The 19033-nt window shown below is 61.9% G+C and overlaps 1 protein-coding gene and 1 non-coding gene across 2 annotated transcripts in view; both read left to right on the forward strand.

The window, feature by feature from the left end:
- The window catches only part of NCOR2 (nuclear receptor corepressor 2), a 237784-nt gene that overhangs the window by 216528 nt on the left and 2223 nt on the right, over nt 1-19033 (forward strand). The window contains exons 39-51 of the mRNA XM_031948456.1: nt 897-1248; nt 1515-1742; nt 3187-3435; nt 5165-5314; nt 5399-5548; nt 6229-6424; nt 8310-8746; nt 9185-9315; nt 9919-10112; nt 11531-11680; nt 12535-12680; nt 13583-13636; nt 18585-18764. Coding sequence (XP_031804316.1) covers nt 897-1248; nt 1515-1742; nt 3187-3435; nt 5165-5314; nt 5399-5548; nt 6229-6424; nt 8310-8746; nt 9185-9315; nt 9919-10112; nt 11531-11680; nt 12535-12680; nt 13583-13636; nt 18585-18764 — 2617 coding nt within the window. The remainder of the gene's footprint in view (nt 1-896; nt 1249-1514; nt 1743-3186; nt 3436-5164; nt 5315-5398; nt 5549-6228; nt 6425-8309; nt 8747-9184; nt 9316-9918; nt 10113-11530; nt 11681-12534; nt 12681-13582; nt 13637-18584; nt 18765-19033) is intronic.
- LOC111719269 lies at nt 11932-12038 on the forward strand. The gene has a single exon (XR_002769471.1). It is a non-coding gene; the product is annotated as a U6 spliceosomal RNA (small nuclear RNA).

Below are 19033 nucleotides of genomic sequence, written 5' to 3' on the forward strand. Positions count from 1 at the left end.
GTTCCATTGAACTCCCTGAGCCGATGTGGTTGCTCATTTCCCCATTTTACAAAAGGGGAAACTGAGGCTGAGACAGGCAGAGTGACTTGCACAGGGCCATACAGCCAGTGCATTCCCAGGGCAGGATTCCAACTCGGGTCCTCGTGACTCAAGAGGTCATGGCTCGGGGCGGGGTGGCACCTCGCTGCCTCAGCCCTGGCCGGGTGTCAGACGCCAGCCATGGGTCAGCTTAGCTAGTGACTGCTCCTCTTGTCCAGCTCTCCAACATTCGGGGAGCCCTAAAACCACAGCTTTGGATACTTAGTGTTCAAGCTTCCTTAGAGGGAAGGGAGGAGGGAATGAGCATTTATTAAGTGCTTACTATATGCTCAGCACTATGCTGAGTGCTTCACATTTTATTTTCACAACAACCCTGAGAAGTGGGTATTGTTATTATCTCCGTTTTATTTACAATTGAGAAAACTGAGGCAAACAGGTTAGGTGACTTGCCCCGTGTCACATGGCTAGTAAGTATCTGAGCCCACATTTGAAGTCTGGGCCCAGAGTTCTGTGCACTGCACCAACCAGCCGGCTCTCACCCAGGCATCTTGTCTTACAGATGAGGAACCGAGTCCCACTCTCGCTGCATCTTTTACCTTTGACATATATGTCTTCTTCCTCAGAATGTAAACTCTCGGAGGGGAGGGATTTTTTTTTTTGCTTTTTCTTTGTCTCCCCAATACCTGAGTCACAGTAAACAGTCAGTAGAAGCTGGCTCAGGTCCTCTGACTCCTGCTCTCTCCCCCACCTGTCTGGTGTGAACGGGGGTTTTGAGAGTGGGGGCACATGGGGGCAGGGATGGGCAGACCGCTGTCCGAAGCTGCTCTCTCACCTCCCTGCCCCTCCTCCCTTCCCAGGGCACGCCTCTGAAATACGACAGTGGCGGCTCCTCTGGCAGCTCCAAAAAGCACGACGTCCGCTCCATCATTGGCAGCCCCGGCAGGACGTTCCACCCCGTACACCCTCTCGATGTGATCCAGGATCCCCGGGCCCTGGACCGCTGCTATGAGGAGACCCTCAAGAGCCGGCCCAGCTCCGTCACCAGCTCCGGAGGCTCCATCACCCGAGGGGCACCCGTGATTGTGCCTGAGCTGGGGAAGCCTCGCCAGAGCCCCCTGGCTTATGAGGACCATACGACGGCTTTCGGCAGCCATCTGCCCCGGGGCTCTCCTGTATCTACCCGGGAGTCAACGCCCCGGCAGCAAGAGGGTGAGTGTGTCTGCCTGGGGAGACTGGCAGTGGGCACCTCGGTCTGATGGGAAGGAAACTTCCTCCAAGATACTTGTTCAGGCTGTGATTGGCAGAATTGTTCTAGGCTAGCCCTGGAGGTGCCTGGGCCTCCCCCAGATAAACTGGAAGTTCTAGAAGACATCCTGCACCCACCACCTGGTACATAGTTGGTGCATAATAAGTGTTGACTGATAAAGCAAGCATCCCCGTGAGTGGGGCTGACCTTCTCTCTCCTCCTTTTCCAGGAAGTCTCTCATCCAGCAAGGGATCCCAGGAGAGGAAGATCACGGCCACGCCTCGGGAGCTTGCCAGCTCCAAGTCTCCGCACACTGCAGTGCCAGACCACCACCCACACCCCATGTCTCCCTATGAGCACTTACTCCGAGGTGTGAGCAGCGTGGACTTGTACAGGGGACACATTCCGCTGGCTTTTGACCCCACTGCCATCCCCCGGGGGATCCCCCTGGACGCAGGTAAAGCCCTTTGCCCATTCCCTCCCCATCTGGAGGACCTGGGTTCAGACCCATCGCAGCCGCTTGGCTCTTGGTTTCCTTGTCTATGCTGTTCCAGCATGGGGAAAGCCTGGAGGGCCCAGTGCTTACCTCCCTCAGCTAGGCTGGCGGGTCCTCAAGGGCAGGGACGTTTCCCTCTTTGGGCACCTTTGCTCACCGCTTGGCACATGGGAGGTCTGTGGCAAATGTGTATCATCATCTTCGGGAAGCAGGCCGGTTCTGCACTTACTTTCCAAACCATATCCAGTGCCTTGGCTCATTTGACCTTGGCTGTGGAGGGGAAAGGGCAGAGGTGGAGGAGCACCCTAACCCACGGTCCTGTTGAAAATCCGCCCCAGCACTTTGGTTTTGGACTGGGTCGGAGGGAAATGATCTTCTCTTTAGCAACAGGAGGATCCTGGGTAGGAATATGAACTCCAAAGCAGTTATTAATCCCTTACCGTGCCCCAAGTGTAAAGGGCATTGTAGAAGCCTTATTGGACAGAGGAGGAAACCGAGGGTGCTCAGGGAGAGGGGACTTCTCTGAGTCACAGGGTGGGACACCAGTAGCCACTGGCCACAGCCTCCAGGTGGCAGCCTGAGCTTAAAGTGCCTGGCCCATCAGCCGTGCCCCGCCCCCAGCCCCGGGAGTGGGAGCACAGGTCGGGACGGGGTAGCGGCCCTTCAGGCAGTAGGAATGGAGAGGAAGGCCCCTTTCCAGTCCCAGGTGGAAAGCCTTTCATTTTGCACAAAGGTAGTATTAGCAGCATAGATTTCTAGCTAGAACAGAACTCTAGCCCAGGAGGGAAGGGGAGATGCCTTAGAGGATCATGGATTTGGAGCTCAGAAACCCCTGAGGTCCTCCGTCCCCACGTCCTCCCTTTGCAGCCCAGGGCAGTTGTCACAGTGCCTTCTGTTAGACCACAGAGACAGGGGCCAGGCTCCATTTCCCTCAGGCAGGACTGAATTAGGAGCCCACTTTAGTCCTCATAGGAATTGACCTTGATCATCAAAGAGTCTGAGTTTCCAGAGGCATGTTTTGAATTGATCTTCCCAGCTGGGCGCGAAGGCCTGGGGCTGCCCTGGCCGTCCCCACAGGACAGACAGCAGCTTCTCCTTCCCAGGCACATTGGCAAGCAGAGCGTCCCCTCCATCTGGTGCCCATCCCCCCGGAGCCCAAGCTGGCAATTTTCCCCTTTGGGAGACCAGCCAACCGAATGCCAGATGAGCCTGTCCCCAGACCGAGCATTGGAGACAGGGAAGCCGGGGAGGGACTGGCCTTCCAGGACCGCCATTTGCTCACCTCATTTTTAGAGATTTGAGGTGACAGTCCTCAGGGTCCAGTGCATTCAGCACATCATAGACCAACAAAATCAAGTTCTCATTTCTTCTGGCTTTGTTTTCTTCCTCTTTGTCGTCCTCCCAGCTACCGCCGCTTACTACCTGCCCCGGCACCTGGCCCCAAACCCCACGTACCCACACCTCTACCCACCATACCTCATTCGCGGTTACCCAGACACCACAGCCATGGAGAACAGACAGACCATCATCAATGACTACATCACGTCCCAGCAGATGCATCACAACGCCGTCGCAGCCACCGCCATGGCCCAGCGGGCTGACATCATCCGCAGGGAGTCCTCCCTGGCTCTCAACTATGCAGCTGGACCCCGGGGTAGGCAGGGGAGCTTTCCGTGGGAGGAGGAGTAGGGGTTGTCTTTCCCAAAGCCACAGGGAAGGCGAGACAGAGAGGACTGTGGGAAGGCATATACAGAAGTCCATGCTCAGGGGCACTGGGGACAGCGTTCGGTCCGCAAGCATTTATTCAGCACTGAGTACGTTCTAGACAGTATGCAACACAGAAGGGGACAGGGCTTGCCCTCAAGGAGCTTGTGATTGGCCCCGGGGGGACAACATGCACACCAAGTAACTCTACAAAATATATAAACAACATAACAAATGCACATTTTCTAAATGCCTCCTGTGCGCCGGCCCCCGGGGACCCAAGTACAGTGATCGCCGAGGACCTCAGATTGAGAAAGAGACAACAAGGGCACAACATGCATCTGTCAGATAGGAAGCGAGCAGGTGGAAATCCATGCAAAGTCACTTAGGCCAGAGGGTGCATCCCTTCAGGAAGGCGGCCTGTCCTGACGAAATGTCCTGGGGCTGAACAGGAGGGGACCGGCCCCCCTGGGAGTCAGCCAGTGCCGAGGCCCGGAGATGGGCCGTGTGATGCTGGCTCCGCGGGATGAGAAGCCGGGAAGTAGCCTCAGGCAGGCTGGACAGGGCCGCCCGGGAGCTCTGGGTGCCCCCTGCGCTCGCCTGTGACCCAGCCAGTCACTGTCCATCTGGCAGCGGAGCCCGGCGTGCCTGGGTGTGGGGGCTGCACCCACATGGGCCCGTCCCCAGCAGGGTCCCTGGGAGGAGATGATGTTTGAGCCAGGGACCAGAGGGAAGGGTTCTGGCTGGCGGGACCCTGGGGGAGTTCCCTCCTTCTAGCTGCCCTTTAACGAGCGGGATCCAGGACGTCTCTCCCGGACCCTCGGTGCTTCAGGCTTCCCCAGAGCTCAGAGCCTTTCTCTGGATGAAGTCACGCCCCAGCCTTCTCCTATGGGCACAGCCGGCCACGGCCTGGAGGAGCATTTGCTCCACCGTCTCCTGCATCCCATCCCTGCCCCTTAGATCTTTGGCCAGGCTGGGTCTGCTCTGGCTCCTGCCTCCGCGCCCTGAGTGCTCCCAGCGTGGCCCAAGGAGGGGGCGACGGCACAGCGGCCTGAGGCCCCCAGCCCTATCGTCGGCCAGCAATGCGGGTGTCTGCGGGGGGCCGGGCCTGGCTGCCCAAAGCTGGGACAGAGACAGATGTCCTGTCCACAAAGAGCTTGCATCCCCCCAGGGACAGGGAGCACGTGCGCTCACATTCTGAGCTCCGGGGCCCAGAGGCAGCCGGAGGGCCGGCCTCAGCAGGAGGCGGCCCTGGGGTTTCCGTTAGATGGGAGGACTCGGAGGGTGGCGGCCGGCACATCAGCACAGAGCAAGGAGGGAGACACGGTCGTTAGTTGGTTCAGACTCCGTCTGGGTCCTTGCTCTCCTTTCTTTGGTCCTGAAGAAGTCACTTCTTGTAAGCCTCGGTTTCCCCTTGGATAAATGAAGGGACTGTCCTAGAGGTTGCAGGGAGCAGGTGTAGGGGGTGGGGGAGGGAGCAGGAGAGGGGCCTTAGGATCTGCAGAAACAGCTTTGCGGGGGGACCCGCTGTGAGCCCGGGGTCAGGGAGTACCCAGGCAAGCTTTGCTGGAAGCTTGTGGCTCTGCCCGTGTGTCCCCCTTCCCTCAGGGAGGGAGCTCTCTCTCCAGCCTCGGCCAGGCCCCTACTTAATCTTTGCCTCCGTGTCTTCCCTCTCCTAGGAATCATTGACTTGTCCCAAGTGCCACACCTGCCAGTGCTGGTGCCCCCCACCCCGGGCACCTCCGCCACCTCCATTGACCGGATCACCTATATCCCCAGTGCCCCCCCACCCTTCAGCAGCAGACCCAGCCCCTCCCCACTCTCCCCAGGTAAGTGCCCCTTGCCTCCGCCCTTGCCCCCCAAGACCAGACGGTGTGAAGGGTGTAGCTGACCCAAGCCCTTTTGAACCCCAGGAGGCCCCACCCACATCACTAAAGCGACGGGGACGTCTTCCTCTGAGAGGGAACGAGACCGGGAGCGGGAGCGGGATCGAGAGCGGGACCGGGAGAAGTCTGTTCTCACGTCCACCACGACAGTGGAGCACGCGCCCATCTGGAGGCCAGGTGGGCACTTGGGCCCCTCCCTCACTGGGGGCCCTCCCACCCCGACCCAAGAGGCGTTAGATGTGGGAGACGGGCTGCGGGGCCTCCTCCTGCTCCAGGCGGGGGCTGCGGCCCCAGCATTTACAGGGCAGCACGGGAAGGAGGGGAGCTGGGTCAGGGGGCCCCGGATGGGGTGGGCGGGGCAGTCCTGCTGCCAGCGCCTGGGGCCTTGGGTGTGGCTTGGGAAGGAAGATCCAGTCCTGTCCTGTCCCTTTCTCAGCCTCAGTTTGTTCCTCTGTAAAATGTATCACCTACCTCCCAGGGCTGGTGTTAGAAGGGCGGGAGAGGAGTAACAGCAGGCCCTCTGCACAAACTCGAGCTGTGCCGTTAACCTCCCCCACCTAGGCCCACTCCCCCATATGTCGCAGAGCTGCTGGAAGGGCCACTGGTCCTCTGTCAGGTCTGCCTTCTTTGGGCCTTGATGTCCCCCTCTGTAAAATGGGGAGAATATCCCAAAGCCCGCTTGCCCATGAGGGCCAGTTGTCAGAGCCATCTCTGCACTGATCTGGAGCCTCTTCCTGGGTCACCCACCCTTGGCGAGTCCCACCCTCCATGCCACTCACTGCTGGCAGGCTTTGGAAGACCCCGGAATAGCCCGGCCCCTCCCTGCTTCCCCCCTGACTCCCGTGCTGACCCCTCAGGTACGGAGCAGAGCAGCAGCGGCGGTGGCGGCGGGGGCGGCAGCAGTCGGCCGGCCTCCCATTCTCACAGCCACCAGCATTCCCCCATCTCCCCCCGGACCCAGGAGAACATCCAGCAGCGACCCAGCGTGCTCCACAACACGGGCATGAAGGGCATCATCTCCTCGGTGGAGAGCCTCACCCCCTCTGTCCTACGGTATGGGGCTGGGGGTCGGCCAGGGGGAGGGCCCGGGGACAGCGCGGAACAGGGGCGGCTGCCCCCCATCCTGCCCCCGTGTGCCCGGGGCTTCGGCTTCCTCGGTCTCCGAGCCTCCCTGCAGCTCCACGTTCTCTCCGGGCCTCAGTTTCCCTAGCTGCAACAAATGGGCTGGGCTGCCGCCTTCCGAGGGCCCTTTCAGCTCTAGAGCCGGGATCCTGTGAGGGTTCTGGGGGTGGGGGGCAGCTGGGAAATGAGGCCTCAGTGTGTTTCTGTCCCTGCCTTCCTGCCGTCAGTCGGTCACTGCCTCGTGAGCAGACATGCCCAAAAACCAGCTGTGGGCCGGTGCCTCTGAGGTTGGGAGAGGCAGAGAGCGAGAGGGAGGGCGTCCCCGGCAGGGGCCTGTGCAGAGGGGCGATGATAGGGGCCTGAGAACCGCCTTTCCCTGAGCTCCTCCCCTCCCCGCCCAAGACCTCCGTGAGTGAGCTGGGCCTCGTGCCTAGAGGCGGTGTGGGCTGCTGTTGGCTCCGGGAGCTCCCTGAGGGCGGGCTGAGATGCCCCGATTGGGGTGGGGGGGGGTGTCTCTAACAGCCCTGCTGAGCAGGGAAGGCTTCAGGGGAGAGGGGGTTGCTTTAAATCGGGCCCACCCGGACCCAAAGGACCTCAGAGGGGTCCGGACACATCTGGGTCTTCTCCATTCTTGTTTTAACCACTCCCTGCTCAGAGAAAAAAGAGATCCTAGAATTCCCCAGAGAGGGATGTGCTGTTTGAGGCATTATAAGGGAACTGGTCATGGCAGAGAAAGTTGTTAAGTCCTGCCCTCCTGGGTATGGTGCACGCTCAGTAGGGGAGTGCCCAAGTGGCACGGCGGCTCTCTGCCGGGGGCCCCGTTTGTGGGAGCTGAGACCCGGCGGGGATGGGGTTCGCGTCTCAGCGGAGCAGCAGGAGATCAGCTCCAGGCCAGGTCAGAGGGCTGGGGGCTTGGGCCAGGCTTTCCTCATGAGTGCCGGGGCTGCCCGGCCCGGCCTGTGGGCTGCCACCATCTGCGGACTTTGGTTGTCCTGGACAGAGAGAGCTGAGGAAATGCCCCCCGAGGGTGGGGAGGAGGGCGGTGGCCTTTGGGCCGCAGCTGGATTTCTTGGAGGCTTGTGTGGACGGCTATAAAACGGGCCCTCTGGGCTTCCAGCGGGAGCGCGATCCTCCTTACTGGGGAGACAGAGTGGGATGTTGCCGCTTGGGATCCCCCCAAGTTTGACAACTTTTTTATTTTGTGAGGTGATTAAATACAACAATGTGTAGGTGACAAAAAGAAAGAAAGATCACTGTAAACCGGCTGTCACTCACCCATCAGACCACATGGAATTCAGCCCCTGCTGTGGGAGGCTGGTCAAGGCCTGGGCTTCTCTGTCTTGGGGGCCTTTGGTTAAGCCCACGTGGTCTAGTGTCTGTTAGTGAAAGGGTCCATTTGACTAAATGTCCGGCTACCGCTTCAGGTCTGGGGGAACTGTCCATTTTGAGGTCACTGGAACTGCAGCACCAGGTGAATTTGATCTCTTTTTATTTTCAAATCCAAATTCTCTCCCTCCCCCACTCTTCAGAAGGCCGGAGTACGGGGATTCCGTTTCTTGGCGTCCCGCTTACCTTTGCCCCTTGACCTGGGCTTGCCTGATCATCTGTAAAATGGGCAGCCAGCGGCTCTTCCTCCTAGGGTGGTTGTGGGTATGGCAACGTTCAGAGCCGCCGGCTGCTCCCACTGCTGTTTTCCTGTACGTTTGATCTCGGGTGATTGCGGTTCCCTAACATTCTGCGTGGCCCCTTGCCGCCGCCTTGGGCGCTGGCACTTCCTGGAGGACCCCGTGGCACCGACGCCCCGCTTTCCTTGCAGGTCCTCCTCCTCGGCCACCTCGCCAGTACGCTCCGCAGGCTTCCCGCCGGCCCCGCACTGCCCGCTGGGCGCCATGGACGGGGGCTACCCCGCCATCATCGACCCCACTGTCCTCCAGAAGGAGGCCTCCCGGGCCCCGCGCTCGGAGCGCCCCCGCCTGGAAACCAACCCCTTCATGCCCAAGCACCCGAGCCGGGCCGGGCTGGAACCCCCGCCGTCCCCCAGCAAGGCCACCGAGCCGAGGTCCCTGGCCTCCTCCGGCCCGGGCTCGGGCTCCAGCTCGGGCCTGGCGTCTGGCCGCGGCGTGGGGAAGAGCCACGGGGCCCACCCCCTGCTGGAGTCCCAGCCCCTGCACCCGGCCTCGGCCGGCGAGCAGCACAGGGACAAGGCTCAGAACAAGGCCTTCAACGTGCAGGACCTGGACCTCCGTGCTCTGGGTGAGAACCCCCTCCCGGGCCCTTTCCCAAGGAGGTGACCCCCGGGGCGCCCTGGTGCCGGCAGCCAGGAAAGTGGGGGGCCTATGAGTGCCCCCGTTACTGATTATGGGGAGCGAGCGGGGCAGAGTCCCCGGGGGGGTGACAGCCCGAGCCGGCCCATGTTGGCGGCATGGTCCTGGGCAGAGAGGGGCCTCCTCCCTGGAAGGTCCCTGTGCCATCACGTTGCTTCCTGTCAGGGTTTGGCACTCAACAAATGCCTGTTCATGGATGGCACATGAAACCACAGAACTAAACCAAACAGGGGAGAGACCCCGGGGGGGGGGACAGCAGCCGTGCTTTTGAGGCCGGGCACCCTGCCCACCTGGGGTATTGCCCGCCCCACGAGCCCGGCACCCTCAGGCACCCGCCTGACACATGGCCTCCTTCCCTCTCCTCCAGGTTCCTTGAAGTTGTCTGAGACCGGCCACGTCCGGCAGCCCCCGGAGAGCCAACCGTCACCTGGACAGCCCATGTCGGCTTCTGTGGTCAAGGGTCACCAGCGAGTGGTCACGCTGGCCCAGCACATAAGCGTAAGGAGCCCCGCTTGGCCCTCGTTCCCACCTTTCCCCCCTCGGAGATGGGAGGGCGGGCACCGGCAGGGGGACTTTGGACTTGGTGCAATCCCGCAGCTTCTGGGGGGGAAACACGTGAGTTTGGTGGAGCTTGGCAAGCGACGTCCTCTCATGGGGTCTGAGTCACCTCGTCCGTAAACTGAGGGCGTCGGATGCAGGCGCCCTTAGGCCCTTTCCAGGCCCGGGTTGAGGTTGCTCTGTTGCTTTCCGGAAAGTGGAAGGTTTAAATAAGAGGCCTCCCGGGGGCACGTGCAGGGCCTGAGTGTGAATCCCTCCTCGGGTGTTCCATGGCATGTCATCTGAGTCTGACCTCTGCCTCAGTTTTCTCATCTGTGAAGTGGGAGTCTCACCCCTTTCCCTGGGCCCGTGGGGAACCTATTGGGATAATATGTGCCAAGTGCTCTGCAAACCGTAGAGCCCTGTATCAGTGGGGGGGCCTCGAAGGACAAGTGGCGGTGTCAGAAGGTGTGAGCGGAGGCCCAGAGATGGGAGGGGCCAGCTCCAGCCCCAGCCCTGCCCCCCAAGTTCCTGGTCATTCATTCTGGCCCCTTCCCCCCCCAGGAGGTGATCACCCAAGACTACACCCGCCACCACCCCCAGCAGCTCAACTCTCACCTCCCAGCCCCTCTCTACTCCTTTCCTGGGGCCAGTTGCCCCGTGCTGGACTTACGCCGGACGCCCAGCGAGGTCTACCTCCCCCAGCCGGACCATGGTGCCGCCTCCCGCATCTCCCCCCAGAGCGAAGGAGGCAAGAGGTAAGCTGGGGGTGGGGGAGGTGGCTCCCTGGGCCGCTTCACTGGCCCCGGACCCGGATTTTGCCTTCTTCCCCCAAGCCAGAGCCCACAGGAGCCAGGTTCCAATTCTGCCTTCAATACTTAATGCCCTACAAAGCCTTTTGCTCCACTTGGGCCTCAATTTCCCCATCTGTGAAGTGAGAGGGTCGGTCTCGGCCCCGACCTCATGAGCTTGTGTGTCAGCCAGGGGAGGACTGGGGAGAGCAGAGCAGCTTCCCGACCCTTGGAAGGGTTAGTGGTTGGGTGGACGAGGTCAGCTGTCTCTGACCTCATTGGTGGGAATGGGGGCAAACAGTCTGTGGGACACAGACATCCCGACGTGCCGCTGCCGCCCCTTCTGGCCTGCGCTCCTCTGGAGGGAGCTAGCCGGGGGCGGGGCCGCTCGGTCCCGTGTCCGGCCCCATGAGTAGCCCAGTGGCCAACCCAGGCAGTAGCTGTGGTCGAACGAGATTTCTGTGGCCCCGCTCTCGGCGTCCTGGGAGGAGCAGGGCAGCCCAGAAGACCCGGGACCGAGGACCTGGAGCAGGTGCTCCCTCCTCAGGCGCCCTGTCCCCGCCCAGCTGCCCCAGTCCCAGAGACTGGCACTTGGACAGCGGGACCCTGGGGAGACACGGTCCGATCGGCCAGAGGGAACCAGAAATGCTTAGGAAAGGCCAGTCTAGAGAGCAGAGAGTCCGGGAGCCCCAGCCTCCAGCCTGCCCCGACACATCCCGGCCGGGGGAGCCTGGGAAAGGGCAGAGGTCAGCAGGCTCTGGCCAGAGAGCCAGCCAGGGGCCAAAGAGCAGCTTTTACATTTCTAAATGTCTAAATAAAATGCAACTCAATTTTAAAACAAATGTGCTCTTCTTAGTCCCCCCCCCCCCCCCAGCAGGTGGTAGGCCAGGGGCCAGGGGCACCCACTGACATCCTGTCTGGGACCTTCCTCCCGGGACAGCTCCAGTGCCGCAGAGACCGGTTCCTAAGGCCGCCCTCCGCGGGCTGGACGCTCCTTGGAGCCAGATGTTGTCTGACTCTTTCTGGCCACATAAGCACAGTGCTCACATAGCAGTAGGTGCTTAATAAGTGCTTTTTGGCTGGAGTGAAGATTAGGAAAAGAAAGATGGCCCAGGCGTCACACTAACCATGGCCTCTCTGTCCCTTTCTATTTCACTCTCTCTGTGTCTCTGTCGCTCTGACTTTCTCTGTCCTGCTCTCTCTGTGTGTCTGTATGTCGTTCTCTCTGTCTCTCCTTCCCCCTCCCCCCTGTCTCTCTCTGTCTCTGTCTCTCTCCGTCTCCGTCTCTGTCTCTTTCTCTGTGTGTGTGTGTGTGTGTGTGTGTGTGTGTGCCTGTATTTCGTTCTCTGTCTCTCTCTGTCTCTGTCCCTGGGTGTCTCTCTCAGGTCTCCGGAGCAGGGCAAAGCCTCTGCCCTGAGCAGCTCAGAAGATTGCATTGAGCCAGTGTCCCCACCAGAGGGCGTGGGGGAGGCTGACCACGGCCGAAGTGCCCCTTACCCAATGTTGTACCGAGAAGGGGAGCAGGCAGAGCCCAGGTAGGTGCCCAGTCCCAGGGGCCGGGGGAGGGGAGCAGCAGGTGCTCTCCCGGGGCCGAAGCCCGAGTCAGACCCAAGCTCGCCCTCGCGTCTGACTCCCGCCGCCGGGCTGAGTTTCGCGGGGGTTAGGCAAGCTCTCCCTCCCAGCCCTGAATCGGCAATCCCGTGAAGCCATGGGAAAGGAGGCTCCAGCCTCCAACAATTCAAGCTCTGCTAGGGCAGGCAGAATGGCTTTGAAGGCTAGTGAGTTTGTGCCCGCTTGGGCAGCACGTGTACTAAAAGTGGGATGATACAGAGAAGATCAGCGTGGCCCCTGCGCAAGGATGACTCGCAAATTTGTGAAGTGTTACATTTTAATAAAAAAGAAAGAAAGGTAGTGAGTTCCCCGTCCCTCTGGAAGTGTTCAAGCAACAGAGGCACAGTGACCACATGCAGGAGACGTCACAGAATGGGACCCCCTGGGGTCCCCCCCCATCCCTGAGGTTCTGGCCGCCATCACCTTGGGCACAGCCTCCTGCTCTGCCGTCTCCCTCGGTCGGGCCTCGGTCGCTCATTGGTGGAACACCGAGGCTCCGGGACAGCGGTCAGGACTGAAGTCAGCCCTCTCCAGCCCCTCACTTAACAAGGCAGGAAACGGGCCCGGAAGAGGGATGTCGGCCCACAGTCGCTCTCTAGAAGTGCCAGAGAAGGCCCCGAGTCCAGGTGCTCCGACTCCCATCTCTTTGGGCCTCGAGTGTGCTGTGCAGGGATGCCAGGGGTCTGGCTGAAACCCCCTCCCCCCTCCCCATTGGCACGGGGCTCAGGTCTGCGGAGGGCTCCCCGGGGACGGGCCCTCACTCTGTGCCCCCCCTCAGGATGGGATCCAAGTCTCCAGGGAACAACAGCCAGCCCCCTGCCTTCTTCAGCAAATTGACCGAGAGCAACTCCGCCATGGTGAAATCCAAGAAGCAGGAGATCAACAAGAAGCTGGGCACCAACAGCCGGAATGAGCCTGAGTACAGTAAGTCTCCTCCGGGGCCCTCGGGCGCTCTCTTCCCTCTTGGGCAGCCTCCATCCACCCGATCTTTGTTGTAGTCCCTAGTACGGCCCCACTCTGCAGATGGGAAAACTGAGGCCCGGGAGGAGGAAGGCCCGCACCGCTTGGCCTTCTTCTTGGCCAGGTGTTCTACGTTCCCCCTCGTGTCTCTCCTTCCTGCCCTGCCGGCCTGGGTCCCAGATTCCCGTGCCCATCTCATATGTGTCCTGGGAATGGCCCCCCCAACCCCAGAAACCGCGAGGGTGTTGGGAGCCGGAAGGAACCTCAGAGCTGACGGATGGTGAATGTGCCCATTTGCAGTTGAGCTCGTTGAGGCCCAGGCAGATGAATGGCTTGTCTGGGTCCCACGGCCACTGTGTGGCAGATTCGTGGCCGGGCCTCCCCAGGCCTGCCCTCTCACCCGGGACTGTGCGGCTCGGCCTTGCTCAGGCTGGGGTTCTGGGGGCCCACTGCCCCGCGGATGTGACCTGGCCCCGGGGCCCGTGCTGGGCCCTGCTTTGGCCGCCCCCCATGGGGAGGGGGCGAGCAGGTCCCCATGAGGCCCCCCGGCTCTCCTGAGCCCATGGGGGCTTTGCTGTCTGGGCCCGGAGCTCTCGGCTCGGCCTTGGCTCCTTATTCCTAGAAGAGCCCAAGCGCCTGGCAGGTGCCTTTGGGGAGAGAAACCCCGGGAACATCCTGACCACCCAAGGGATGGTGGGTCTGGCTTGGGTGTGGCTCTGCTGCTTGCAGCCCTGGGAGCCTCGGGCCCTATGGTCGGGAGCTCCCGGCTCCCCAGGCCAGTCTGCCCAGCCGCCCTCGGGCCCCGGTGTTGCGCTTCCAGGGCCGGCCGCGGCAGGCCCGCTCACCTCCCCTTCTCCCTCCTCTAGATATCGGCCAGCCTGGAACAGAGATCTTCAACATGCCCGCCATCACCGGAGCAGGTAACGGCCTCCGTCGCCGGCCTCCCCCCGCAGGCCGTGACCCCGCGCCGTGCCACACACGCCTCCCCCCTCCGCCTGCAGGGGCCGGGCGGGCGACCCGTGTCCGGGTGGGATCGTGGGATCAGGGCAGGCTCGGGGCCGCCGCCTCCTCCGAGTCAGGCCTCCCGGGGTGGGTCTGGGCGCTTCTCAGCCCGGTTTGGGACAGAATCTGAGACGGGGGACCTGGCGCCGGCTGTCTGCAGCGAAAAGGCCCTAGAAAAGTGGGATTGGCGCCTGCCACCTTCAGGGGCAGCCCCTGCACAGTGCCCACCTGCCTCTTGGGAAGAATCAAATTCAGTGTGTGGGGGCTGGTGCCGCAAGCTGTGCCAGGCACTGAGGGAACGAGACTACAAAGGAGGAAGCATCCCTGCCCCGGGAGAGCTCTCTGATGGCTGGGCCCGGGAAGGCCGTCCGGGCACCGGGACGGCGGGGAGGGAGCTGCAGGCTTGCGGCCCGTGGGGACGGGTCGGAGGGTGGAGGTCACTGGGGATGTTTAGCGCAGAAAGGAGAAGCCGCGGGGCGGGGGAACGTGACAGCCGGCTCCAGGTGGGGGAAGACGCATGCGACTCACTGTTTTCCATTAAGACGGGCCGCGGGCAGTGACGGTTAGCTGGACTGCCCGGCTTCTGAGCTCTTTCGGTGCCGAGATCCTCTCCCCGAGCGCTGGGGTTGGTGGGAGTGGGGGGAGAGAAGCTGCCGACCCTCCGGGCCAGAGCGCGTCTCGAGAAGGCCCGTGAGCCTCGTCTTGAAAACTGGATCAAAGCGGGAGCACCCCCAGGCCCAGTCACCGCCGAGAGGGTGCCCGTGGGCACCAGGAGCCGGAGCCAGGCCCTAGGTGGCCCATGCTCGTGGGTGAATGGCGCTTGCTCCCGTGGCTCGCCAAAGATGCCCGGGGTCTCTTTAGACCCCAGCTACGGAGAGAAGGGCAGTTAGCCTGGGGCCCTTGTAGCCCCCCCATCCTAGGGCCGCCGGGGGTGAGGGCAGCAGCAGGGAGGCCAGCGGGCCTCTGAGGCGGCGGAGATCCAGGTCTCCTTTGCAGCAGACAGAGGGACCGGAGGGGGGTGGCCCGGCCGTGGGTGGTTTTTTCACGTTCCTCCCTCCCGCCCCCAGTCAGAGACAGGGGCAGTTGCCCCAGATCTGCTCCCATGTCCTCCCCACCCCCCGCCCCTCCTCCCTCCGGGCAGATGCCCTTAACTGCATGGCTCTCTTCCCACAATCGTCACTAAGTCTCTGCATCCTCTCTCTCATTTCGGCTTTGAGCCGGGGCCACGGGAGGGCAGGAAGAGCAGCGGGGAGGGGGCGGCCCCTCTGCGGCTCCTCCTGCCCAGCCAGGGGGGCCGGGGCTGACGGCCTGGCAGCTAGCGCAGCGCCCCCCAGGGAGGGGTGAATGGGCCGGAAGCCTTCTGGGCCCACGGGCGGCACAAGGCAGGGAGGAGAAAGGGGGCCTAAGGCACAACCCGGGGGCCCGGGGCGGGGGCCGAGGGCCTCCGGCCCAGGGGTCGGGGACATCAGGGGCTCCCGGGCCCTGGGTGTCCAGGGCCACCTGTTGGTTGGGCCGCCCTTCAGACCCTGGCCCCCGATTCCGGAGGCAGGGGCAGGAAGGGAGGGGACCGCGGGAGCGCTGTCCCTGACCTTTGGAGCCCACCCCCCAGGCTGTCTCCCCAGCTTGTTATTGATTGTTTCACTTTAGTTTCTTCTTGGACATAAATGGGTAAAGATCAGATTCCAGCTCAGGTGCCCTCAGCCCGCTAAGTGAACACGCTCCCCGGCCTGTCCCCCTCCCCTCAAACCAACTAGGGCAGGGCCCGACCTGTCCCCAAGGCTGGGCCCCGGCCCCGGGGCCCTCGGCGTGGAGCTGGGTTTTGAACCAGAGGGAAGGTTGTTGCTTTGGAAGAATGTGCTGACTGTTTGTTTCTTCTCCTCTCTCCTCCCTTCTCGTCTCCTTCCTTTCTGCTCTCCTGTTTTCCTCTTCCCCTCTTCTGTCCTCCCTTCTTTCTCCTTCTCCTTTCTCATGTCTCTCTCCTTTCTTTTCCTCCCATTTCCTTCTTTCTCCTCTCTTTCTTTTCTCCTCTCTTTCTTCTCTCCTCTCTCCTTCCCTCTCCTCTCCTGTTATTCCTCTTCCTCCGGTTCCCTTCCTTCTCCTCTTCCTTCTTTTCCTCCTCCTCTTTTTCCTCTCTCCCCCTTCTCCTTTCCTTTTACCCCTTCTCTCCTTGTCTCTCTTTCTCTCCCCCCTCTCCCTCCCTCCTTCTCTTCCTCCCTCTCTCTCTTTCTCCCTTTCCCTCTTCCTCTCCCTTTTTTCTCTCCTTCCTCTTTCTCTCCTCCCTCTCTTTTTCCCTCCCTCTTTCTCTCTCCTTCCCCCTCTTTTCTCTCCTCTCTCTCTCTCTCTCTCTCTCTCTCTCTCTCTCTCTCTCTCTCTGTCTCTCTCTCTCTCTCTGTCTCTTTGTCTCTCTCTCTCTCTCTCTCTCCCAGGCCTTATGACTTGAAAACCATCGTTCAAACACTGACACCAACATGGGGTTGGAAGCAATTATTAATGAGCCCTAATGGTAAATTGATGATCAGTGGAAGCAGTCACCTCTAGTCCAATCTTTTAACCCTCTGAATCCAATCGAGCCTGCCGCTCTATCCCCTCTGCAAAGGGAGGAATGACCACCCGCTCATCTGGATCGCAGGCCTTGCCACCTTCCGCCGTTTGTCCGTTTGTCCGTCCAGCCATCCCTCCATTTCCTCGTGATTAATTCCTCCTCGTGTTTGATCTCCCCCGGCTTTAGCTTTTACTGTGTTTTTGGTTTTAAATTTTAAGATGTTTCCATGTTTGTTTTTGGAATCTGCTAATCTGATGCTGGTACTGATTTTCCCGTCGTCCCGGGGTCCTGCCCGTCTGCCCCCACTCCAAGGAGGGCAGGAGATGCTGCTGCTTTTCTCTAAAACCTTTTCTTTCCCTCCCCTCCCCCCCCAGGTGGGTCCCGCCAGAACACCAGGGTCTAAAACGGCCCCCTTGGCTGAGATTCTTAAAGCAGGGGCTTAGTGAGGGGCCCTTCCCAAAGGGAGAAGGAGAAGCGTGTGGCTTAGTAGCAGGCCGGCCAGCCAGGGAGTCAGGGGGGCCCAGAATCACCCCCCTCACCCCCGACGGGCGCTGCCTGGGTGACTTTAGCCGAGCCGCCTCCACCTGTGGGTGATGTGAGGACGACTGGGGGGATCCCGTTGGACCAGGTGACCCAAGGCCCTCATTCCTCACCATATGTAGAAAGAAACATAATAATGAAATAAAATAAAGCCTCTGAGGAGCCTTCTAGTGCTGAGGCTCCGCCCCAACGGGCCCTTGCCCTCACCCCGTGGGTGGGGTGGCAGTCCCGGCCGGGGCCCGAAATTACTGAGGGACCCAAGTCCAAAGTCCATTCTGGTGCTTCTCTCTGTTCTCAGGGCTCTGGGCCTCAGTTTCCCCTTTTGTAGAATCGCAGGATGGTCCTGGCGGGGGGGGGCCTCCCGGGTCCCTTGCTGGTGTAGATTTATGACTTACTGAGTGCCCGCCTTTTGGGTTTGAGACTCGGGGATAGGCCTTCCCTGCTCTCCGTCAGAAGGTCTCCCTCTCTGTCCTGCCCAGACACACCCAGAAGGTGCTCAGAACTCCTCAGGGCGCTCACCCACAGTGTCATGGGCCCCCGGGCCAGGCAGGGCTGCTCCTGGAGGCCTCTGGCAGCTGGGGCAGAGTTCCGGGCACTCCTGCCTGCCCGGTCCCTTCCATCAGCATGTCCACGGGGTGAGGATCAGGGCCTCCGCCGGCCGGCTTGCCCAGGATGGTCCAGCCTGGCTGGGGCAGAGCCAGGACCCGCCGGAGGGGCTGTCGCCGAGCCTCTCCATTGGCAGCAGCCAAAGCATTCCCTAAACCCCAGTCACAAGGACCCCTGCCGCAGGACCCCCGGGGCGCCCCTTCCTGCGGCCCCCGAGCACCGTCCTCAGCAGGGTCCTCTCTGCTCTCTGCTCTTTGCCCCCTAAGCCACAAGGCAGCCCAGAGAGCAGAGGGGACGGCCAGGATGGCCCCGGGGAGTGAGTCACAATAACCCCCACCCAGGGGGTTTGTGTCTGCTCTGACCTCCCGGGGCCCAGCCCTGCCAGGGGGACCTCCGGGTCCGAGGCAGTCCCAGAACCCCGTGGCCGCCCTTCACAAAATAAGGGGCTGAGGCCCCTCGCGGCCCCGGAACCCGACCCCAGGCTCTGCTTCCCCTGGCCTGGGTGTGACCGTGGCTCAACCATGTCTCTGGGCCTCAGCTTCCTTCTCTGCCTCAGACTGGGGAGGGCCAGGGCTCCAAGGTGGATCAGAGTACCTGGGACGGTTTTCAGAGACTTCACATGGAGCGTTTCATTGGACCCTCACTTAGAGACCGGGGCGGGGGGCGCTGAGGGAGCTCAGTGGTTACTCACTCTCCCCTCCCCCTCAGGGTCCCACAGCTAGGCAGGGTCCTGCCAGCCCCGCGCTCTCTCCCCGGCCCTCGCTGTCCCTGACTTGGCCCAAGGAAAACAGGGAACCTTTGCCCCTGTCAGCTCTTACAGCCTCACGGGGCCCCTCTGCCCGTCTGTCCCCAGTCCCACCATGGACCGACTCTGGGGTTTGAGAGCCCAGGGTCCCACCAATGGCACGGGGTCCCCCGTTGGAGTCAGAGGCTGCATTTCCTACCAGTGTTCCCCTGGGCAGCCCCCTCCCCATGTGCCCCTGGGGCAGGAAGCGGAGCCCCCTGGGGGACAGCACATACCCCTTCCCTGCCGCCCTGGTCCTCTAGGGCTCCCAGGGACCCCTTTGAAAAGGATGGGAGGAACAAGGGGGTCGCCCATCTGGGCCCGTGGAGGGGGGCTCCTCGTCCGAAGCTGGTCTCTGCCTCCTAGAAATGTGGGCGCCCGTGTCTCCCTGCAGGAGGTGGAGGGAAACCAAAGGTTTCGAGCCGGCCCAACCGAAGCAAGGCCAAGTCCCCCGCTCCGGGGCTGTCCTCAGGCGAGCGGCCGGCGTCGGTCTCCTCTGTGCACTCAGAAGGGGACTGTAACCGCAGGACCCCACTCACCAACCGCGTGTGGGAAGACCGACCCTCCTCCGCAGGTAAGGGGGCCCAGCTAGGGCTGCCCGAGCGCCGGCCCAGTGCCCCCGGGAAGCCCCGCGCCAGGAAACGCTTTGCCCCTCCCCGTATCACTGTCCCGGGATGAGGGGCTTCCCAAGCATCCCAGAGGGGCCGCGGCGGGGAGCCCAGGGACAGCTTGTGATCAGGAGGTCCAAGTCCCACCCCTGACACTGCCGCCTGCCCAAGGGAGCCCCCCCCCCCCCCCCCCCCCCCCCACTGAAATCATGGTTCTGGGACCAGAGCCCAGCCC

This window comes from Sarcophilus harrisii, chromosome 1, assembly GCF_902635505.1.
Source record: "Sarcophilus harrisii chromosome 1, mSarHar1.11, whole genome shotgun sequence".
In the NCBI taxonomy this organism is placed as follows: Eukaryota; Metazoa; Chordata; class Mammalia; order Dasyuromorphia; family Dasyuridae; genus Sarcophilus; species Sarcophilus harrisii.